Source organism: Carcharhinus amblyrhynchos, chromosome 8, assembly GCF_965287045.1.
Source record: "Carcharhinus amblyrhynchos chromosome 8, sCarAmb.v2.hapA, whole genome shotgun sequence".
Taxonomy (NCBI): Eukaryota; Metazoa; Chordata; class Chondrichthyes; order Carcharhiniformes; family Carcharhinidae; genus Carcharhinus; species Carcharhinus amblyrhynchos.
In genome coordinates this window covers 126,306,479-126,330,923 of record NC_137331.1, presented here as the reverse complement: position 1 = coordinate 126,330,923, position 24,445 = coordinate 126,306,479, and the positions used below count along the sequence as shown (strand labels likewise).

The following is a 24,445-nucleotide window of genomic DNA, read 5'->3' as shown; positions in this document are numbered from 1 at the left end:
CAACAGGAATACTGTTACAACAAGACACACTCTGTCCAAGTCCACCGGTAATGCTGATGATGGGAGTGGGGTTACTCAGGCATTGGGGAGGTGGAGCCTCCATTAACTCAACTCATCTGAAGGGTGAGTGCAGCGTTGGCGTGTGACATAGCCTCGAGGTGGTGTTGCAGTGTGCTGCTGATTGGCTAAGTGGACGCACAGTAAGCTATCAGGGCTAATGTGTCGATTCAAGGGAAGATTGTGGAAGAGGAGAAATGAGAGATAAATTTGGAATGAATTTACCATAATCCATAGAATCCCTACAGTGTAGGAGGCCACTCGGCCCATCGAGTCTGCACCAACTTTCCGAAAGGGCTTTTTTCACACGCCCACTCCCTTCTGCACTATTCCATTACCCCACATTTACCATGCACCGTACACCCAACTCCACATTTTGGGAGACTAAGGGGCAACTTAGCACCTGCAATCCACCTAACCTGCATGTCTTTTGGACTGTGGGGAGAAACTGGAGCACCCGGAAGAAGCCCATGCAGACACGGGGAGAACGCGCAAACTCCACACAGACAGTGACCCAAAGCTGGAATTAAACCCGGGTCCCTGGCGCTGTGAAGCAGCAGTGCTAAACACTGTGCCGAGAAATAGTTAATCCACCTTAGCTGTGTCACGTTTATAGATATATCTCCAATAGAAAAAGGAATAAGGGGATATGGGGAACAGGTGGGGAGGTGGATTTTAGACCATGGATTGAATGGCGGAGGAGGCTTGAAGGACTGATTTAGCCTACTTCCCTTCCTAATTCCTACATTCTTACGATGTGCTTCTAAAATTGCTGCCATTTATTTTGTTTCTTTATGTAAGTCATCATTATCAATGATATTATCCAAGTAATTTGTAGATTACTAAGATTTATTCTCATTAGCAACATTTAAGAGGTACCTGGATGGGGATATGAATAGAGGGAACAGAGGGATACAGACCGAGAAAGGGCAGAAGTCTTTTTTTTTAAAAAGTTTAGTTTCAGCATCATGATCAGCAGGGGCTTGGAGGGCCGAAGGGCCTGTTCCTGCGCTGTACTTTTCTTTGTTCTTCGTTTTGACTAAGTTACACTTTGTCTTTGTGATGTTTTTGCAGGTGTCCTGGTGTAGCTTCCACATTCTTCAAGTGCTCTTGCTCACTTGAACATAATGAAGATACACCTGAATAACACTGCACACCATCCCGATCACTCAGAATTTCATCCTTGGATCTCTAGAATAGATGTGGAGATGCCGGCGTTGAACTGGGATAAACACAGTAAGAAGTCTCACAACACCAGCTTAAAGTCCAACAGGTTTATTTGGTAGCAAAAGCCACTAGCTTTCGGAGCGCTGCTCCTTCGTCAGGTTAGTGGGAGTTCTATTCACAAACAGGACACAAAGACACAAACTCAATTTACAAAATAATGGTTAGAATGCGAGTCTTTACAGGTAATCAAGTCTTAAAGGTACAGACAGTGTGAGTGGAGAGAGGGTTAAGCACAGGTTAAAGAGATGTGTATCGTCTCCAGCCAGAACAATTAGTGACCCTCATGACTTGCCTGGGTTTGTAAAATCTCACTAACTGTCCTGTCTGGAGACAATACACATCTCTTCAACCAGTGCTTAACACTCTCTCCACTCACATTGTCTGTACCTTTAAGACTAGATTACCTGTAAAGACTCTCATTCCAACTATTATTTTGTAAACTGAGTTTGTGTCTTTATATGCCGTGTTTGTGAACAGAACTCCCACTTACCTGACGAAGAAGCAGCACTCCAAAAGCTAGTGGCTTTTGCTACCAAATAAACCTGTTGGACTTTAATCTCTTCTTATTGTCTCTAGAATAGAACAGGCATGATGTTAATCCAAATGGCAGCCTTCTGTATCGAAACAGAGCACCGTCAGAGGGCCAGTGCTGAGGGAGCACCGCACCGCACTGTTGACATGCTCACTTTGACTGAAATGTTAACTCAAGGTCCCGACTGGTATTTCTGGCACTGTAAAAGATCCCGCGTCATCGGCTGAAGATGAGCAGAGTTTGACCAACTCTGCTCCCTGAATCCAGATTGTTTAGTCTTTGTTATTGCTGTGTTCAAACTGTCAGGTTTTCTACTTTATGACACTGATGCACTTGGTGACTGTGACTCGTACATTCTCCCTGAATCACAAGTTTCTGGGTTCAATTCCCACTCCAAGACTTCACAGAATCCCTACAGGGCAGAAAGAAGCCATTCGGCCCATTGAGCCTGCATTGACAACAATCCCACCCAGGGCCTATTCCCATAACTCTATTCATTTACTCTAGCTCCCCCTGAAACTAAGGGGCAATTTAGCATGGCCAATCCACCTAACTGGCACATCTTTGGGATGTAGGAAGAAATAGGAGTACCCGGAGGAAACCCACACAGATACGGGGAGAATGAGAAACTCCACACAGTGACCAGAGGCTGGAATTGACGCCGGGCCCCTGGTACTGTCAGGCAGTGGTGATAACCACTCTGCAACCATGGCGTGAGCACACAAAGTTAGACTGATATGCCATGCAGTACCGAGGGAGCACAGCACTGCTCGAGGTCTCATCCATTGCATAAGATGTTAAAGTGAGGTCCTGGCAGCTCAGGTGGATGTGAGAGATCACAGGCAGGGGAACTCTCCCACCAGCCTGGCCAATCAGCATTACAAACAAGAGGTTATTTGGCCATTATCACTTTGCCACTTGATTCTCTGGTCTCTGTTATTCTGGGATGTCCTCCACCTGTGTGATGGTGAAAGCTGCTAACTAAATGCAAATCTCTCATGCTGGTGGAGTCAGTTTGTTTTCATTGGGGTAAGGAATCCTAAGGGCAGTTTGTGCCCCAGAATCTGTGTGGCCAAGTATGCTGATGACTCCACCATAGGGGATCAGATGTCAAACAATGACGAGACAGAGTACAGGAATGAGATAGAGAATCTGGTGAACTGGTGCGGCAACAATAATCTCTCTCTCTCAATGTCAACAAAACGAAGGAGATTGTCATCGACTTCAGGAAACATAGTGGAGAACGTGCCTCTGTCTACATCAATGGGGATGAAGTAGAAAGGGTCGAGATCTTCAGGATTGGTGTCCAGATCACCAACAACCTGGCCTGGTCCCCCTACATAGATGCTATATTAAGAAAGCCCACCAATCCTTCTATTTTCTCAGAAGACTAGGAAATTTGACATATCAGTTACGACTCTCACTAACTTTTACAGATGCCCCATAGAAAGCATTCTTCCTGGTTGTATCACAGCTTGGTATTGGCTCAAATCCACAAAGAACTACAAAGGGTTGTGAACGAAGCCCGCTCCAAACCAGCCTCCCATCCACTGACTCCGTCTACACTTCCCGCTGCCTCGGCAAAGCGGCCAGCATAATTAAGGACTCCCCACGCACCCCGGACATTCCCTCTTCAACCTTCTTCTGTTGGGAAAAAGATACAAAAGTCTGAGGTCACGTGCATAAGAACATAAGAATGAGGAGCAGGAGTCGGCCATCTGGCCCCTCGAACCTGCTCCGCCATTCAATAAGATCATGACTGATCTTTTTGTGGACTCAGCTCCACTTACCCGCCTGCTCACCATAACACTTAATTCCTTTACGTTCAAAAATTTATCTATCCTTGCCTTAAAAACATTCAAAGAGGGAGCCTCAACTGCTTCACTGGGCAGGGAATTCCACAGATTCACAACCCTTTTTTACAGTTACGAGTGGTGTGCCTCAGGGATCTGTTTTGGGGCCACTGTTGTTTGTAATTTTTATTAATGATCTGGATGAGGGTATAGTTGGGTGGATTAGTAAATTTGCTGATGACACCAAAATTGGAGGTGTGGTAGATTGTGAGGAAGGGTGTCATAGTCTGCAGGGAGACTTAGATAGGTTGCAGAGCTGGGCCGAGAGGTGGCGGATGGAATTTAATGCGGAGAAGTGTGAGGTAATTCACTTTGGTAGGAGCAACAGATGTGTCGAGTATAGGGCTAACGGGAGGACTTTGAATAGTGTGGATGAACAGAGGGATCTAGGTGTGTGTGTACATAGATCCCTGAAAGTTGGGAATCAAGTAGATAAGGTTGTTAAGAAGGCGTACGGTGTCTTGGCGTTTATTGGTAGGGGGATTGAATTTAGGAGTCGCAGTGTAATGTTGCAACTGTACACTACTCTAGTGCGGCCGCACTTGGAGTACTGTGTGCAGTTCTGGTCCCCGCATTACAAGAAGGATGTGGAGGCGTTGGAGAGGGTGCAGAGGAGGTTTACTAGGATGTTGCCTGGTATGGTGGGGAGGTCCTATGAGGAGAGACTGAGGGATTTAGGGTTGTTTTCGTTGGAAAGAAGGCGGCTAAGAGGGGATCTTATTGAAACATATAAGATGATTAGAGGTTTAGATAGGGTGGATAGTGATAGCCTTTTTCCTCGGATGGAGAAAGCTAGCACGAGGGGGCATGGCTTTAAATTAAGGGGGGGTAGCTACAGGACGGATGTCAGGGGTAGGTTCTTTACCCAGCGGGTGGTGAGGGAGTGGAATGCCCTGCCTGCTGCGGTTGTAAATGCGTCTAGTTTGGGGGCGTTTAAGAGATCTCTGGATAGGTTTATGGACGAAAAGGGATTGGTATAGGCTAGTGGGTCATTGTTTTTGTAACTGGTCGGCGCAACATCGTGGGCCGAAGGGCCTGTTCTGCGCTGTAATGTTCTATGTTCTTTGTGTGTGAAGTTCCTCCTCAACTCAGTCCTAAATCTGCTTCCCCTTATTTTGAGGCTATGCCCCCCCAGTTCTAGTTTCACCCGCCAGTGGAAACAACTTCCCTGCTTCTATCTTATCTATTCCCTTCATAATCTTATATGTTTCTAAAAAATATCCCCTCATTCTTCTGAATTCCAATGAGTATATCCCCAGTCTACTCAGTCTCTTCTCATAAGCCAACCCTCTCAACTCCGGAATCAACCTAGTGAATCTCCTCTGCACCCCCTCCAGTGCCAGTATATCCTTTCTCAAGTAAGGAGACCAAAACTACACACAGTACTCCAGGTGTGGCCTCACCAGCACCTTATACAGCTGTAACATAATCTCGCTGTTTTTAAACTCTATCCCTCTAGCAATGAAGGACAAAATTCCATTTGCCTTCTTAATTACCTGCTGCACCTACAAACCAACTCCTTGAGATTCCTGCTCAAGGACACCCAGGCCCCTCTGCACAGCAGCATGCTGTAATTTTTTACCATTTAAATAATAGTCCATTTTGCTGTTATTCCTACCAAAATGGATGACCTCACATTTACCAACATTGTACTCCATCTGCCAGATCCTCGCCCACTCACTTAGACTATCTATATCCCTTTGCAGACTTTCAATGTCCTCTGCACACTTTGCTCTGCCACTCATCTTAGTGTCATCTGTGAATTTTGACACACTACACTTGGTCCCCAACTCCAAATCATCTATGTAAATCGTAAACAATTGCAGTCCCAACACTGATCCCAGAGGCACACCACTAGTCACTGATCACTAACCAGAAAAACACCCATTTACCCCCACTCTTTGCTTTCTGTTAGTTAACCAATCCTCTATCCATGCTAATACATTACCTGTAACACTGTGCACTTTTATCTTATGTAGCAGTCTTTGGTGCGGCACCTTGTCAAATGCCTTCTGGAAATCCAGATACACCACATCCACAGGTTCCCCATTATCCACTGCACATGTAGTGTTCTCAAAGAGTTCCACCAAAATTATTCAAACATGACCTGCCCTTCATGCACCCATGCTGTGTCTTCCCAATGGGACAATTTATATCCAGATGTCTCGCTATTTCTTCCTTGATGATAGATTCAAGCATTTTCCCTACTACAGAAGTTAAGCTAACCGGCCTATAGTTACCTGCCTTTTGTCTACCTCCTTTTTTAAACAGTGACGTCACATTTGCTGTTTTCCAATCTGTGGGAACCACCCCAGAGTCCAGTGAATTTTGGTAAATTACCATTAGTGCATTTGCTACTTCTCTCGTTTAGTACCCTGCGTTGCATTCCATCTGGGCCAGGAGACTTATCTACCTTTAGCCCCCATTAACTTGCCCAACACTACCTCTTTTGTGATAATGATAGTTTCTAGGTTCTCACCTGCCATAACCTTCATCTGATCAATTTTTGGCATGTTATTTATATCTTCCACTGTGAAGACTGACACAAAATACCTGTTTAATGCCTCAGCCATTTTCTCATTTCCAGTTATTACATCCCCCTTCTCATCCTCTAAAGGACCAATGTTTACTTTAGCCACTTTTTTTTGTTTTATATATTCATACCAATCGACTCAAGAACAGTTTCTCCACCGCTGCTGTCAGACTTTTGAATGGACTTACCTCGCATTAAGATGATCGTTCTCTAAACCTGAGCTATGACTGTAACACTACATTCTGCACTCTCATTTCCTTCTCTATGAACAGTATGCTTTGTCTGTATAGCGTGCAGGAAACAATACTTTTCACTGTATGTTAATACATGTGACAATAATAAATCAGATCAGATAATAATGGAAACCTGACCTGGTTCCTCTGGGAGCTTTACCATGAACTCTGCACATACCTCATATCTCCTCTGGTCATCAGCTGCCTTCTTAATCCAGGGAATCTTCTCCTTCTTGTCCATGGCTTTCCAGGCAGCCTCCATTGCCGACTGCGCTTTCTTACGATCATTCTGCGAACGCGAGAGGCAATCAGTAAAATAACAAAACCCATTTCAGAGTTTACAGCAACTCAACACGACCAACTCGTTCTGTTCACTGGCAGGTTCCAGCTGGGGTTCCTGTGGGTGACTTGCCAAAATGAAAGACAAAGCAGCATTCTCTCCATCTCTCCCTTTGTCTCTCCCTCCAGTTCCTCCATCTGTCTCTGCCCTATGGTTCCTTCTCTGTCAATTCCCCATCCCCTCTCTCTCTCCTCCTCTTCCTGTCTCTACCCCTCCTCTCTTTCTCTCTCCTCTTCCCATCTCCCTCACAGTCGCTCTTTTCTTTTCCCTCCCTGTCACTCTCCCTCATGGTTTCTCTGTACGTGGGGCATGTCTGCACGCGTGCCTGTGTCTGCCTGTCTCTGCTTGTGCATGTTTCCGTGTCTGTGAGTTCATGCCCGCAGGTGTCTGTGTGCCTGTCTGCAAGTGGGTGTTGGCATGTACACGTGTGTTTGTGTCTACGTGTCTGTCTCTGTGCACGTGTGCGCGCGCGTGCGCCCGTGTGCGTCACAAGAAACATAAGAACTAGGAGCAGTAGGCCATTTGGCCCCTTCAGTGACTCAACCATCATTCCTTTACTGTTCAAAAATCTGTCTTTGTGGGTTCATGCCTGTGTGGTTTTATGTCCCCCCTTCCATGCGGGTGCTGCCTGTCTCCACCCCCCCCGAAACCCCCCCGTGCAGGTGCGCACCTGTCTCCCCCCACCCCGCCCCATGCGAGTGCGCGCCTGTCTCACCATGGGGGTGTGTGTTCGTATTTCATTCTATAATAAACATAAGTAGAAGAATCTCACACTGGAAGAGACTGAGGGAAAGTCATAGAGGTTTACAGCATGGAAACAGGCCTTTCAGCCCAACTTGTCCATGCCACCTTTACTTTTTTTAAAATCCCTAAGCTAATCTCAATTGCCTGCATTTGGCCCATATCCCTCTATACCCAACAGACCCATGGAACTACCTAAATGCTTTGTAAAAGGCAAAAAAATTGTACCTGCCTCTACTACTACCTCTGGCAGCTTGTTCCAGACACTCACCACCCTCTGTGAAAGTATTGCCCCTCTGAACCCTTTTGTATCTCTCCCCTCTCACCTTAAACCTATGCCCTCTAATTTTAGACTCCCCTACCTTTGGGAAAAGATATCGACTATCTGCCTTGTCTGCACCCCTCATTATTTTATAGAGCTCTATAAAATCACCCCTCAGCCTCCTACGCTGCAGAGAAAAAAGTCCCAGTCTATCCAGCGTCTCCTTATAACTCAATCCATTAAGTCCTAGTAAATCTTTTCTGCACTCTTTCTAGTTTACTAATATCCTTTCTATAATAGGGGGACCAGAACTTCACACAGTATTCCAAGTGTGACCTTACCAATGTCTTGTACAACTTCAACAAGACGTCCCAACTCCTGTATTCAATGTTCTGACCAATGAAACCAAGCATACTGAATTTTAAGTTTTGGGACAGACCTATCATTCTCCGTAGCCATCTTAAAACTAAGAAGAATTACACTCACTGATCCCAAAGCGATCCCTCGCTCACACTTCTGTCACCTGCCCTTCCTTATTCCCCAAGAGGAGGTCAAGTTTTGCCCCCTCTCTAGTCGGGCCATCCACATACTGAATGAGAAATTCCTCCTGAATACACTCAACAAATTTCTCTCCATCCAACCCTCTAACACCATGCCTGTCCCAGTCAATGTTGGGAAAGTTAAAATCTCCGACTATTACCATCTTACTTTTCTTGGAGCTTTCTGTAATCTCCTTACCAGCCCTTGCGGGTAGGGGCAGGGGAGTTACAAAACCAGGGGTCAGACACTGAAAATCCAGTGTCTGTTCCTCATCACTGAAACCCCTTCCAAACCTATGACCACTTCCATCTAGAAGGACAAGGTCAGCAGATACCTGGGGACACCATCACCTGGAAATTCCCCTCCAAGTCACTCACTATCCTGGCCATTCCTTCAGTGTCACTGGGTTAAAATCCTGGACCTCCCTATCAGCACAGAGAGTATCTACAGCTCAGGGGCAGCAGTGACTCCAGAAGGCAGCTCACCACCATCTTCTCAGGGGCAGTTAGGGAGGGGTATTAAATGCTGGTCTAGGTGAGTGACGCCCACCTCCGCAGGGAGAATTGTGACACTAACTGAAAGCTGCCACACACCCGGTGTTTTGCTGTGTAATCGTTAATCACAGTCTCTTCCCACATCTTCTCCGCAGTCTTGGGACTTTCCGGCCATATCCCTTTCCTCGAGGATCCTGAATCCTTCTTGCCTTTCAGGAAATCCTGCATCTTTTGCTCGTATTCCGCTTTCAAGGTTCTTTCCACTTTCTTGTATTTTTCCTGGAAAATAGTAAAATAAAAATGTCAAAATTTCACTGACCGAAGTTTGGAATCTACTTCAGAGCTCCCCAAATACCCCCATTACTCACTCCCATTACTCCCCCCCCTCAATCCTCACCCACAACCACATCAGAGTTCTCCAAACACATACCCACCTCCTCCCTACCCCCACCCACACTCATCCAGCAATCACACCTCACTCCCTACACCCCCAGCATCAACCCCATTATCCATCCACATCAGGGCTTCCCAAATATTCCCACCCTCCTTCTCCCCACCCCCACCCACTGCCGTCACCCCTGCCAACCACAACCCACCATCACCCACCCCCATCAGGGATCACCAATTACCCCCACCCACCTCCAGCACTCACCCACCCTTACCCCACCCTCCACTTCCCAACACCATCACCCACCCCGGGATCTCGCTGCGGGAGAAAACACCTTTAATGAGACTCGGAGCCACGAAGCTGACAACACCAGGGATTGCAGCTCTAGATTCCACTCCCTAATCCCATCGGCAGAAGAACACACTCCAAAAATCATCACAGCGGGATTCAGAGTATGGCAATCCAGTTCAGGAGAGAAAGGGAGAAGACGTAGAGGGTGTGATTAGACAGCGTGCGGGAAAGAACGGGACAGCCAGAGAGAGACAGAGGGACAGCCAGCGAGAGAAAGGCAGATACAGAGACAAAGGTTAGAGGGTGGGTGAGATGGTGGTTTGCGAGTGTGGCCAGAGAGAAAGAGTAGGGCTGGTGATCCAGCAGAGAGGGGGGTTGGTGAATATGGGCAGAGAGAAGGGGAGCAGGAGTGGGAGGGGTTGGTGGAGTGATCAAGGCAGACAGCGAATGGTTAAAGTGAGGTGATAGGATGCAGGAAACGGGGGCTAGAGTGAGGCAGGAAACAGGGGCTAGAGTGTGAGGCAGTGCATTCTCAGCCTCCTTATCCGGTACTGCGCCAACCTCCCTACCCTCTTCCTCTCTGACAGCTCGTTCCACATCCTGGCCAGCTGGCGGGTCAGTTCACTCTCTGACAGATTGGGATTCTCCTTTCTTTTCTCCTGGAAGAAGAGGAACATGGCGGAGATGGGTTGCTGTGGTCGCTCAGGGGTGCTCTGAAACATGGAAGGATAATGTTCCATAAATCACCATGGATAGCTTTCCAAACGCTCTGCACAGATCGAGCAAACAAACCCCACACAGGGACAGAGGGAAACAAACCCCACACAGGGACAGAGGGAAACAAACCCCACACAGGGACAGAGGGAAACAAACCCCACACAGGGACAGAGGGAAACAAACCCCACACAGGGACAGAGGGAAACAAACCCCACACAGTCAGGGTGATCAGTGCTCAATGTGAAAATCAGGTTGGGAATCAGCCTCTGATTCCTTTCAAATCAATTCTGTCATAGAAGTATCCCATCTTCCTTCATTAGCTTCACCCTGCACCTTCCCGCGCGCACTGACTCGCACTGGGGTACGGGTCCCGCGCGCACTGACTCGCACTGGGGTACGGGTCCCGCGCGCACTGACTCGCACTGGGGTACGGGTCCCGCGCGCACTGACTCGCACTGGGGTACGGGTCCCGCGCGCACTGACTCGCACTGGGGTACGGGTCCCGCGCGCACTGACTCGCACTGGGGTACGGGTCCCGCGCGCACTGACTCGCACTGGGGTACGGGTCCCGCGCGCACTGACTCGCACTGGGGTACGGGTCCCGCGCGCACTGACTCGCACTGGGGTACGGGAGTCACTGGTTATGGGCTGCCTACTGTGCCCCCCGGCTCTCCTTCACATGGTGTTTATTAGCTGGTGACTCCAGTGTGGTGTGCCGGACTGAGTCCTGAGTTGATGACACACATCAGCGACTGGCAGCCCTGGATTAGCTTCCCCCAACGTTTGGGAACGCTCAGGTCATTCACCAGAGAGAATACAAGTAATATTCCAGAACTAGCTCTAAAATCAGGAAATGGAAGAGGGGAGGGGGTGACGGAGGAGGAATGGGAAGCTGGAACTCCAGTTAGGCTGTGGATGCTGGGGTGAGCTGGACTCTGGAGACTGATGGAGTTTAGCTGAGTGGTTAACAAAAGATATTTGACAAAAGGTGCAATCTGATTCAATAATGCCACAGCTTGAGGGGCTGAATGGCCTCCTGGAGTCTATCTGCTGTTGGGTCAGTGCCCAGGTGCCAGGGTACTGACCTTGCTGGCTGATGAGGCTGCCGAGGTGGGGCCAGACTTGGTCCGCTGAGGGTTGCTCTGTGCGATTGCTGTAAAGTTACTCGTCAGTTTGCTGCCTCCAATCCTCTCCTCCAGGAGCACCCTTTCCCGCTCTTCCACTGGGAGACTCTGAGAAATTCAGCAACAACAAACATCAGCTCGATCAACCCAGACAGAATCCCCCAATAGAGAGAGGTAGATAGAGGCAGAGAAAGAGAGAGGGAGAGGAGAGACAGAGAGAGAAAAAGAGACAATAGACACACACATACAGATAAAGGATACTGGAAGCAAAGAACCAGGATAGCAGGAGGGGGAACAGAGAAGGAGAAATAAAATGAAAATGAGGAAAGAGAATGAATTTTGTATCAAACAAGTGGATGGATGATTCCACTTCAGAACAACACACTTCAAACACAGATACAAAGACCAGATACAGAGTAAAGCTCCCTCTACACTGTATCTAACCCAGTGCTGTACCTGTCCTGGGAGTGTTTGATGGGGGACAGTGTAGAGGGAGCTTTACTCTGTATCTAACCCCGTGCTGTACCTGTCCTGGGAGTGTTTGATGGGGGGACAGAGTAAAGCTCCCTCTACACTGTCCCCCATCAAACACTCCCAGGACAGGTACAGCACTGGGTTAGATACAGAGTAAAGCTCCTTCTACACTGTCCCCCGTCAAACACTGATGTGGAAATGCCAGCATTGGACTGGGATAAGCAAGCTAAGAAGTCCCACAACACCTGTTAAAAGTCCTACAGGTTTATTTGGCAGCACAAGCTTTCAGAGCCTTGCTCCTTCATCAGGTGAGTGAGGAGTTCTGTTCACAAACAGGGCAGATAAAGGCACAAACTCAATTTACAAGATAATAGTTGGAATGCGAGTCTTTACAGTTAATCAAGTCTTAAAGGTACAGACAGTGTGAGTGGAGAGAGGGTTAAGCACAGGTTAAAGAGATGTGTATTGATTCCAGACAGGACAGTTAGTGAGGTTTTGCAAGTCCAGGCAAGTCATGGGGGTTACAGATAGTGTGATATGAACCCAAGATACTGGTTGAGGCCATTCTCATGTGTGTGGAACTTGGCTATCAGTCTCTGCTCAGCGACTCTGCGCTGTCATGTGTCTTGAAAGCGCCTTGGAGAACATTTACCCGAAGATCAGAGACCGAATGCCCGTGACCGCTGAAGTGTTCGCCAACAGGAAGGGAACAGTCTTGCCTGGTGATTGTCAAGCGATGTTCATTCATCTGTTGTCGTAGCGTCTGCATGGTCTCCCCAATGTAACATGCTTCGGGACATTCTTTCCTACAGCGTATCAGATAGACAACGTTGGCCGAGTTGCAAGAGTATGTACCGTGTACCTGGTGGATGTTCTCACGTGAGATGATGGCATCTGTGTCAATGATTCGGCATGTCTTACAGAGGTTGCTGTGGCAGGGTTGTGTGGTGTCATGGTCACTGTTCTCCTGAAGGTTGGGTAGTTTGACAATGGTCTGTTTGAGGTCGTGCGGTTGTTTGAAAGCATGAAGTGGGGGTGTGGGGAGGGCCTTAGCGAGATGTTTGTCTTCAATGACATGTTGAAGACTCCGGAGAAGATGTCATAGCTTCTCCGCTCTGGAGAAGTACTGGATGACGAAGGGTACTCTGTCTGCTGTGTCCAGTGTTTGGCTTCTGAGGATGTTGGTGCAGTTTTTCACTGTGGCACGTCGGAAGTGTTGATCAGAGAGTTGAGCACCATATCCTGTTCTCATGAGGGCGTCTTTCAGCATCTGTAGGTGTCTGATGCGATCCTCCTCATCTGTGGAAATCTTATGTACACAGAGGGCTTGTCCATAAGGGAAAACTTCAGCAATCACGGGCATTCGGCCTCTGATCTTCGGGTAAACGTTCTCCAAGGCGGCCTTCACGACACACGACAGCGCAGAGTCGCTGAGCAGAAACTGAGAGCCAAGTTCCACACATGAGGACGGCCTCAACCGGGATCTTGGGTTCATGTCGCACTCTCTGTAAACCCCACGACTTGCCTGGGTTTGCAAAACCTCACTAACTGTCCTGTCTGGAGACAATACACATCTCTTTAACCTGTGCTTAACCCTCTCTCCACTCACACTGTCTGTACCTTTAAGACTTGATTACCTGTAAATACTCGCATTCTAATCATTATTTTGTAAATTGAGTTTGCCTCTTTATCTGCCCTGTTTGTGAACAGAACTTCCACTTACCTGATGAAGGAGCGAGGCTCCGAAAGCTAGTGACTTGGGCTGCCAAATAAACCCGTTGGACTTCAACCTGATGTTGAGACTTCCCATCAAACACTCCCAGGACAGGTATAGCACAGGGTTAGGTACAGAGTAAAGCTCCCTCTACACTGTGCCCATCAAACACTCCCAGGACAGGTTCAGCACAGTTTAGTTTTGGGATTCCATCACTTGTAAAATATTATTTTCTCACCTCAAGGAACCGTTGGATCTCCGATTCATAAAGTTTTTTCTTCTGTGGGTGGAAGAAAAAATAGTGGTTACAGCCGACATTTAAACAGATTTAAGGAACTGGAAATGCTGCAAAGATGATTCACACGGTAACACTGGAGCTGAGACGTTAGACTTATCCACAAGAGTGAACTCAAGTGAATCACGGAATCGTTACAGCACCAAAAGAGGCCACTCGGCCCATCACACTGCACTGGCTCTCCAGATTTGCAATTCCCGAAGTGTCATCCTCCCGCCTTCTCTCCATAAGCCTCAACACCTTTCCTTTCAAATAACAGTCTCGTTCCTTTTTTGTATGTTTTGATTGAGTCTGCCTCCACCAAACTCTCAGGGAGAGCATTTTAGACACAAATGCTGGGGGGAGGGAATTGTGATGGGGAAACTGGGGCGGAGGAGGTTCGCTCCCAGGTAGGGGAGGACCGCAGGCAGTATGGGGGTGGGGGTGGGGGGGGGGGGGGGGGGGGGGGGGGGGGGGGAGGAGGTTAGACAGGGGGTGGAGAAGGGAAATGCCCAGACTGAGGGGCTGAAGTGTATATATTTTAATGCAAAGAGTGTAGTGAATAAGGTAGATGAGCTTAGGGCGTGGATTGCTGCTTGGGATTGTGATGTGGTGGCCATTACGGAGACTTGGATGTCTCAGGGACAGGACTGGGTACTTCAGGTGCCAGGTTTCAGATGCTTCAGGAAGGACAGGGAGGGAGGCAGAAGAGGTGGTGGAGTGGCACTGTTGATCAGGGATAGTGTCATGGCTACAGAGAAAGAGGATGCCGTGGAGGGACTATCTACAGAGTCTCTGTGGGTGGAAGTTACGAACAGCAAAGGGTCAAAAACTTTGCTGGGTGTATTCTATAGGCCACCCAATAGTGACAGGGAAGTTGAAGTGCAGATAGGGAAACAGATTCTGGAGAAATGTATTAATAACAGAGTTGTCGAGATGGGAGACTTCAATTTCCCAAACATCGACTGGAATATCCCTAGGGTAAGGGGTTTGGATGGGGAGGAGTTTGTTAGGTGTGTTCAGGAAGGTTTCCTGACACAGTATGTGGATAAGCCGACGAGGGGAGAGGCTGTACTTGACCTGGTACTGGCGAATGAACCAGGGCAGGTGATGGATCTCTCGCTAGGGGAGCATCTTGGGAATGGTGACCATAATTCTATCTCCTTCACAATTGCATTGGAACGAGATAGAATCAGGCAGGCTAGGAAGGTGTTTGTCTGGAGTAAGGGGAGATACAAAGAAGTCAGAAAGTTACTTGGACAAATAAACTGGAAGGAGGCATTCTTAGGGAAAAGTACCGAAGGAAGGTGGCAGATATTCAAGGAATGTTTGTCTGGAGCTATGCATGACAACGTTCCGATGAGACAAGGGGGTTTTGGTAGGTCGCGGGAACTGTGGTGCACGAAGGCTGTGTTGAACCTAGTCAGGAGGAAAGGGAAGGTGTACAAAAGGTTCAGGGAACTAGGAGAGGTTAAGGATCTTGAGGAGTATAAGGATTGTAGAAAGGAGCTTAAAAGGGAAATTAGGAGAGCCAGAAGGGGTCATGAGAAGACCTTGGCGGGTAAGATTAAGGAGAATCCCAAGGCCTTCTATAAATATGTGAAAGGTAAAAGGATGAGAAGAGAAGGGATAGGACCTATAAAAGGTGAAGGGGGAAAGGTCTGTGTGGAACCAGAAGAAATGGCAGAGGTGCTTAATGAGTACTTTGCCTCAGTATTCACAGTGGAAGCTGATCTGGGAGATTTTGCTATGGATTTGCAGCAGATGGAAAAGATTGAGTTTGTGGATATTAAGGAGGAGGATGTGTTAGAACTTTTGAATTCTATCAACATAGATAAGTCGCCGGGACCAGATGGGATGTACCCCAGGATACTGTGGGAGGCGAGGGAAGTGATTGCAGAGCCCCTGGCGATGATCTTTGCGTCGTCAATGGAGACGGGAGAGGTTCCGGAAGATTGGAGGATTGCGGATGTAGTCCCTATTTTCAAGAAAGGGAACAGAGATAGCCCAGGAAATTACCGACCGGTGAGTCTGACCTCAGTGGTTGGTAAGCTGATGGAAAGGCTTCTGAGGGACAAGATTTACGACCATTTGGAGAGGTTTGACATGATCAGGAATAGTCAGCATGGACTTGTCAAGGGCAGGTCGTGCCTTACGAGCCTAGTTGAGTTCTTCGATAATGTGACTGAACACATTGACGAAGGAAGTGCCGTGGACGTGGTGTACATGGACTTCAGCAACGTGTTTGATAAGGTCCCCCATGCAAGACTTCTTGAGAAGGTGAGAGGGCATGGGATCCGAGGGCCTTTGGCCTTGTGGATTCAGAACTGGCTTGCCTGCAGAAGGCAGAGAGTGGTTGTGGATGGGTCTTTTTCTGAATGGAGGTCAGTCACCAGTGGAGTGCCCCAGGGATCTGTTCTAGGACCCTTGTTGTTTGTCATTTTCATAAATGACCTGGATGAGGAAGTGGAGGGATGGGTAAGTAAGTTCGCTGATGACACGAAGGTCGGTGGTGTTGTGGATGGTCTGGAAGGATGGCAAAAGTTGCAGCAGGACATAAATAGGATGCAGGACTGGGCGGAGAAGTGGCAGATGGACTTCAACGCGGATAAATGCGTAGTGGTCCATTTTGGCAGAACCAACGGGATGAACGAGTACACTATCAAGGGCAGGGGTCTTGGTAGTGTTGAGGAGCAGAAGGATCTTGGGGTCCGGGTCCACAGGACTCTTAAATCGGCCTCACAGGTGGAAGAGGTGGTCAAGAAGGCGTATGGTGTACTGGCCTTCATAAATCGAGGGATTGAGTTTAGGAGTCGGGAGGTAATGCTGCAACTTTATAAGACCCTGGTCAGGCCTCATTTGGAGTACTGTGCGCAGTTCTGGTCGCCTCACTATAGGAAAGACGTAGAAGCTATTGAAAGGGTACAGAGAAGATTTACAAGGATGTTGCCTGGACTGGGAGGCATGCCTCATGAAGTTAGGTTGAGGGAACTGGGTCTCTTTTCCCTGGAGAGACGTAGGTTGAGAGGCGACCTGATAGAGGTTTATAAAATGTTGAGAGGAATAGATAGGGTGGATTCTCAGAGGCTATTTCCCTGGGTTGAAATGGTCGCTACGAGAGGACACAGGTTTAAGGTGTGGGGAGGAAAGTACAGAAGTGATGTTAGGGGTAAGTTTTTCACTCAGAGGGTGGTGAGTGAATGGAATCGGCTGCCGTCAGTGGTGGTGGAGGCGAACTCGCTGGGGTCTTTTAAAAGACTTCTGGATGAGTATATGGGGTTTTATGCGATTGGGGGTTATAGATAGGTGTTGATGTGATCGGCGCAACTCGTGGGCCGAAGGGCCTGTTTGTGCTGTAGTGTTCTATGTTCTAAACCGCTCTCTGTGTGAAATACATTTTCCTCACATTGCTTCTGCTTCTTTTGCCAATTATTTTAAATCTGTGCCCTCTCGTTCTCAACCCTCCCACTAATTGGAACAGTTTCTGTCCACCCCCGTTATGGTTTTGTATGCCTCGCTCAGATCTTTCTGTCACTCTCTCCAAGGGAAACTGTCCCAACCTCTCCGATCTATCTTCTTCATAACTGCAGCTCCTGGTCCCTGGAACCATTCTTGTAAACCTCTTCTACACTCTCTCCAATGTCTTCACTTCCTTCCTAAAGTGCAGTGTTCAGAATGGGACATGGCTGGACAGTGATTTATACAAACTCAACACGACCTCCTTGTTCCTGTACGCTGCGACTGACTGCCTGCTTCATCAACTGTTCTGTTCACCTTCAATGATGCATATACACACCCAGAGATCTACAGAAAAGCTACAGCATAGAAGGAGGCCATTCGGCCCATCATGTCAGCCTAAGGGCACCCAGGTGCCCTTTCTAATCCCACCTTCCTGCACCTGATCCATAGCTCTATAGCTTACAGCACTCAAGGTGCAGATCCAGATACTTTTTAAAAGAGTCTACAGTCTCTGCCTTCACCACCAACTGGGGCACTGAATTCCAGACACCCACCACCCTCAGTGTAAAAATGTTCTTCCTCATGTCCCCTCTACTCCGACTGCCACTTATTTTGAATCTATGTCTCCTGGTTCTAGAATTCTCCACCAAGGGAAATAATTTTATTCTGTCCACTCTGTAATTCTGTACACCTCAATCACACCACCCCTCAGCCTTCTCTGTTCCAAGGAAAATTACCTCAACCTATCCAATCTCTCCTTCTAGCTACACTTTTCTAACCCTGGCAATATTCTTGTGAACCTCGTCTGCAGTCTTTCCAGAGCAGTTACTTCCTTCCTGTAATGTGGTGACCAGAACTGCACACAGTGTTCCAAATATTAACACTCACTAGTGTTTTATACAATTCCAATATTAAATCCTTACTGTTATATTGTATTTCTCTGGCAATGAAGGAAAGCATTCTATATGCCTTCTTTATAACCTTGTCTACATAAACTGCTGCCTTCAGGGACCTGTGTATTTATACACCAAGATATCTCACTTTATCTACCCCTCTCAGTATATTCTCATTTTTTGTATATTCCTTTTTACTGTTTGGCCTCCCTAAATGCATTACCTCACACTTCTCTACATTAAAATCCATCTGCCACTTTACCGCCCACTCCAGCATCCCATCGATATTGTTTTGTAGATTAAAACTATCCTCTACCCTATTCACTACTCAGCCAATCTTTGCGCTGTCTGCAGATTTTCTAATCGTACCCCCCATGTTCACATTCAAATCGTTAATATATAACGCAAACAGTAAGGGTCCCAACACTGAGTCCTGTGGAACACCACTTGACAGCTTGTGATGGAGCCCACTAGGGAACAGGCAACTCTGTATTTGGTGATGTGTAATGACGCAGACTTGATTTGAGAACTTAAGGTGAAGGGACCACAATATGATAGAATTTACCCTGCAGTTTGAGAGGGAGAAACTGGAATGCGATGTAACAGTATTACAATTAAATAAAGAAAACTACAAAGACATGAGGGAGGAGCTGGCCAGAATTGATTGGAAAAGGAGCTTAGCAGGGAATGGAACAGCAATGGCAGGGGTTTTTGGGGGTTATTCAGGAAGCACAACAGAAATTCATCCCGAGGAGGAAACATGCTAAGAGGAGAATGAGGCATCCATGGCTGACAAGGGAAGTCAAGGACAACAAAGACAAAAGAAAAAAACAAAGTGGCGAGGATTAGTGGGAAGCCAGAAGATTAGGAAGCCTTTAAAAGCAAGCAAAGGACAATTAAAAAAGCAATAAGAAGGGGGAAGGTGAAATCTGAGTGTAAGCTAGCTAGTAATATAAAAGAAAATGGGAAGAGGTTTTTTCAATGTACCAGAGGTAAGAGAGGCAAAAATAGCTAATGGACGACTGGAAAATGAGGCTGGAGGAGTAATAATAGGAAACAAAGCAATGGCAGAGGAACTGAATAGTTACTTTGCATCAGTCTTCACAGTGGAAGATACCAGAGGGATGCCAGAGCTCCAGGAGAGTCAGGTGAGTGTAGTGACCATCACTGTAGAGAAGGTTCGGGGAAAGCGAAAGGTCTGAATGTGCATAAATCACCCCAGAGTTCTGAAAGAGATAGCTGAGGAAATTGTGGAGGCATTGGCGGTGATCTTTCAGGAATCACTGGAGGCGGGGAGGGTCCCAGAGGACTGGAAAATAGCTAATGTAACACCACTGTTTAAGAAGGCAGGGAGGCAGCAGACGGGAAATAATAGGCCGGTTAACCTGACTTTGGTCATCGATAAGATTTTAAGAGTCCATTATTAAAGATGAGATCACAGAGTACTTGGAAATGCACGATAAAGTAGGACTGAGTCAGTACGGCTTTATGAAGGGAGTCATGTCTGACTGTGATGACTTCAGCCAGGCTAATGTGGGGTGGGCTTGCTTGATTTCGAGCTGCCTGATGAGTTCTAATTGGTGCTTAAATCAGGGAGCCTCATGCTCCCTATTTAAAGCAGGTCTGTCAGACTCCCAGCCTGCATTCAGCAGGGGAGCAACTGGAGAGCTGGCTGTGTACAGATATATGGTGTAAATAAAGTAACTGGGTGACGGGACTTTCGCCTCCGTGGAGTTATTACACTGACAAATCTGTTAAGAGTTCTTTGAGAAGGAAACAAGGAATTTAGACAAAGGAGAACCTGTAGATGCGGTTTATTTAGATTTCCAGAGGGCCTTTGACAAGGTGCCACATATGAGACTGTTAAATAAATTAAATGCCCATGGTGTTAAGGGTAAGATCCTAGCATGGATAGAGGATTGGCTGACTGGCAGAAGGCAGAGAGTGGGGATAAAGGGGTCTTTCTAAGGATGACAGCCTGTGACTAATGGTGTGCCTCAGGGGTAGGCGCTGGGATCACAACTTTTCACAATATATGTTAACGATTTGGAGGAAGGAACTGAAGGTACTGTTGTTAAGTTTGCAGATGATTCAAAGATATGTAGAGGGACAGGTAGTATTGAGGAAGCAGAGGGGCTGCAGAAGGACTTGGACAGGTTAGGAGAGTGGACAAAGAAGTGGCAGATGGATTACAACGTGGAAAAGTGTGAGGTTATATACTTTGAAAGGAGGAATGGAGGCACAGACTACTTTCTAAATGGGAAAATGTTTAGGAAATCAGAAACACAAAGGGACTCGGGAATCATTGTTCAAGATTCTCTTAAGGTTAACGTGCAGGTTCAGTCGGCAGTTAGGAAGACAAATGCAACGTTAGCAATCATATCAAGGGGGCGAGAACACAACAGTAGGGATGTACTTCTGAGGCTGTATAAGGCTCTGGTCAGATCCCATTTGGAGTATTGTGAGCAGTTTTGGGCCCCGTATCTAAGGAAGGATGTGCGGCCTTGGAAAGGGTTCAGAGGAGATTCACAAGAATGATCCCTGGAAGGAAGAGCTTGTCGTATGAGGAACGGGTTGAGAACTGTGAGTCTGTACTCATTGGAGTTTAGAAGGATGAGGGGGGATCTTATTGCAATGTACAAAATATTGCAAGGCCTGGATAGAGTGGGCACGGAGAGGGTGTTTCCACGAGTAGGAAAAACTAGAACCAGAGGGAACAGGCTAAAGTGACGATCCTTTAAAACAGAGATGAATAAGAATTTCTTCAGCCAGAGTGGTGAATCTGTGGAACTCTGCTGCAGAAGGCTGTGGAGGCCGGGTCATTGAGTGTCTTTGAGACAGAGCTAGATAGGTTCCTGATTAATAAGGGGATCAGGGATTATGGGGAAAAGGCATGAGAATAGGGGATAAGAAAAATCTCAACCATGATTGAATGGTGGAGCAGACTCAATGGGCCGAGTGGCTTAATTCCGCTCCCACGTCCTATGGTTTTATGAAACAACTTTCCTTTCGCAAGGGCATCCATCGACCATTATCCTTTCCTGTTCCTCAGCCAATCTTTGATCCAGTTTGCCACATTACCCTGTATCCACTGGGCTTTTCGATCAATCCCTCTACAGCTTCATTGTACTCCTTACTTTCTTTAGTCTCTCCACGTTGGTGACACAGTGGGTTAACACTGCTGCCTCACAGCACCAGGGACCCAGGTTCGATTCCCGGGGGCACGGTGACACAGTGGGTTAACACTGCTGCCTCACAGCACCAGGGACCCGGGTTCGATTCCCGGGTGCACGGTGACACAGTGGGTTAACACTGCTGCCTCACAACACCAGGGACCCGGGTTCGATTCCCGGGGGCACGGTGACACAGTGGGTTAACACTGCTGCCTCACAACACCAGGGACCCGGGTTCGATTCCCGGGGGCACGGTGACACAGTGGGTTAACACTGCTGCCTCACAACACCAGGGATCCAGGTTCGATTCCCGGGGGCACGGTGACACAGTGGGTTAACACTGCTGCCTCACAGCACCAGGGACCCGGGTTTGATTCCTGGCAGGGGTCACTGCCTGAGGTGTTTACACTTTCTCCCTGTGTCCATGTGGGTTTCCTTCAGGTTCTCCGGATTTCTCCCACAGTCCGAAAGACATACTGGTTGAGTGCACTGGCCATGTTAAATTTTCCTTCCATGTACCCAAACACGCACCCGACTAGGAGATTTTCACAGTAACTTCATTACAGTGTGAATGTAAGCCTACTTATGATGAATAAATAATAAATAAACTTAACTACACTTCGAACCAAAAGGCTAAAAGTTAGCTAAAAATTGACTGCATTCCTGAAGGGTACACAATGCTAGCAAACAAGATTTTCATAACAACAGCTGCAAGGAATCTTTTTCTAAGACGGAGACAGACTAAGAAAAACATTTCCAATAACGAGATAAGAGTTGTGATGTAGTTTGGATTTTAGTGTGTGATTTTTCAGTTTGTTTGAGGTCCACCCAGTGCACTGAAGTTCGATTCCGGGACTAGCAGCAGAAGCCAGTCTCCAAGTTTGCTTTTTCTTTTCACTTTTGTCATGTCAATGTTTTAACTTCTGTTCAATAAAAGAGAACCATTTTAAAACTCGTATCCGCTCTCTCCTCATCTATCCTAACGAGTGAATGGATCCAATAGATGGTTAAAGGATTCAATGAGGTTGGTGGAGAGAAACCATTTTCTCTGACGTGTGGTGTCCAGAAAAAAAAGGGGCAGACTTTTAGAACTGAAGCCCACCCTTTCTGGCCTCGTGTCTGGAAAGATTTCTCCACATGAAGCAGCGAGGGAATCTGGAAACTACTCCGACAAAAAGCTGTGGAGAGTTGGGAATTTTCTCTTACCTGAAGTTAGCAGGTTTTAGTACGGCAGAAATATTAAAGGGTTACTGGGTGGAGGAGGAAAGACACAGATCAGCTGTGATTTAATAAATGGTAAAGCAGGCTTGAGCAGCTGAATGGTCGCCCCCCCCCCCGACCCCCCAACTATCCCCTCCTGTTCTGAGGTGCCTGTGATGCAGACACACCAATCATAAAACCACCCTGTCCCATCAGCTCAAACCACTCCAGGATGTAGTTTTTTTTTAATGATAGCAGCTTGTTTCCCAGTTTGTGAAATTGAGTTATTGTGCAGGGACCCTGAAGCTGTGCGTCTCTCACCTGTTCACATCGTTTCTGATAGGTGTCCTTCTCTTTCTGTGACATGACCTTCCACTGTTTGCTGCACAGCACCATGCGCTCCGTGCTGGGAACATCCTTCATATTCACCATCAGCTCTGCACAGTACAACGAGTACCCATTCCTAAAATAAAAACATAGGCAGGGAAGTCTAAAACCAGAGGGCACAGGTTTAAAGGTGAAAGGGGAGAGATACAAAAGTGCCCAGAGGGGCAATTTTTTCACTCAGAGGATGGTGAGTGTCTGGAACAAGCTGCCAGAGGTAGTAGTAGAGGTGGGTACAATATTGTCTTTTAAAAAACGTTTAGACAGTTACACGATAAGCTGGGTATAGAGGAATTCGGGCCAAATGTGGGCATTGGGACCAGCTTAGTGGTAAAAATTTGGCAACACGGGCAAGTTGGGCCAAAGGTCTGTTTCAATGCTGTAAACCTCCATGAATTTAAACTTCATACCATCAGCCTGATGCAGCAGTGCAGCACAGTGCATTAATGCAGCTCTGGGAGATACAGCAGTGCAGCACAGTGCATTAATGCAGCTCTGGGAGATACAGCAGTGCAGCACAGTGCATTAATACAGCTCCGGGAGGTGCAGCAGTGCAACACAGTGCATTAATACAGCTCTGGGAGGTGCAGCACGGTGCATTAATACAGCTCCCCTCTGCCGTACTCACTGGAATGAGCATGTGGCTGAGGTGCTGATCCACCAGCCTGTTTGTAGCCGAATACCCGCTGTTTCAATCAGAATATTCAACATCGTCATCCAGCCGCCCCAACCCAACAATGTTAAAGACTCACGGGGGTGGTTTTGTGGGCCGTCCATCGAATTTATCTTTCAGCTGCCTCTCAGCTTTGGTGAGAACAGATTTGGGAAGTTCGTCCAAGTTAAAATCTGGGTGAGTCTCAGCAAAAACTCTCATAGACGCCTGAGAAAAAAATCCAAATAAACTCTCACAATTTACAATTTACTCCATTCAGAATCAGAGTTGACAAATAAATATTAATCAGGACGACAGAAACTTCCTGCCACCTTATTCAAAATAATGGCCATACATCAGCTTGAGGAGGCGCAGTTCAATAATTCACACCCTCTGACCATGCGGCACTCCCTCAGTACTGACCCTCTGACAGTGCGGCGCTCCCTCAGCACTGACCCTCTGACAGTGCGGCACTCCCTCAGCACTGACCCTCCGACAGTGCGGCACTCCCTCAGCACTGACCCTCCGACAGTGCGGCACTCCCTCAGCACTGACCCTCTGACAGTGCGGCGCTCCCTCAGCACTGACCCTCTGACAGTGCGGCACTCCCTCAGCACTGACCCTCTGACAGTGCGGCGCTCCCTCAGCACTGACCCTCTGACAGTGCGGCACTCCCTCAGCACTGACCCTCCGACAGTGCGGCACTCCCTCAGCACTGACTCTCCGACAGTGCGGCGCTCCCTCAGCACTGACCCTCCGACAGTGCGGCGCTCCCTCAGCACTGACCCTCCGACAGTGCGGCGCTCCCTCAGCACTGACCCTCCGACAGTGCGGCACTCCCTCAGCACCAATGTGTTGTGTTGTTCTGTGTGAAATACAGTCTGTTTGCT

At 47.6% G+C, this 24,445-nt stretch overlaps 1 protein-coding gene across 1 annotated transcript in view; it reads right to left on the bottom strand.

Moving 5' to 3' along the window:
• LOC145346912 (nucleolar transcription factor 1-like) overlaps window positions 1–24,445 on the bottom strand; it is a 56,262-nt gene that overhangs the window by 12,932 nt on the left and 18,885 nt on the right. Inside the window, exons 9-15 of the mRNA XM_080194792.1 lie at window positions 23,656–23,783; window positions 22,841–22,982; window positions 13,759–13,800; window positions 11,294–11,440; window positions 10,061–10,204; window positions 8,912–9,091; window positions 6,614–6,724 (exon numbers count right to left, since the gene is read on the bottom strand). Of these exons, the coding sequence (XP_080050918.1) occupies window positions 6,614–6,724; window positions 8,912–9,091; window positions 10,061–10,204; window positions 11,294–11,440; window positions 13,759–13,800; window positions 22,841–22,982; window positions 23,656–23,783 (894 nt within the window). The remainder of the gene's footprint in view (window positions 1–6,613; window positions 6,725–8,911; window positions 9,092–10,060; window positions 10,205–11,293; window positions 11,441–13,758; window positions 13,801–22,840; window positions 22,983–23,655; window positions 23,784–24,445) is intronic.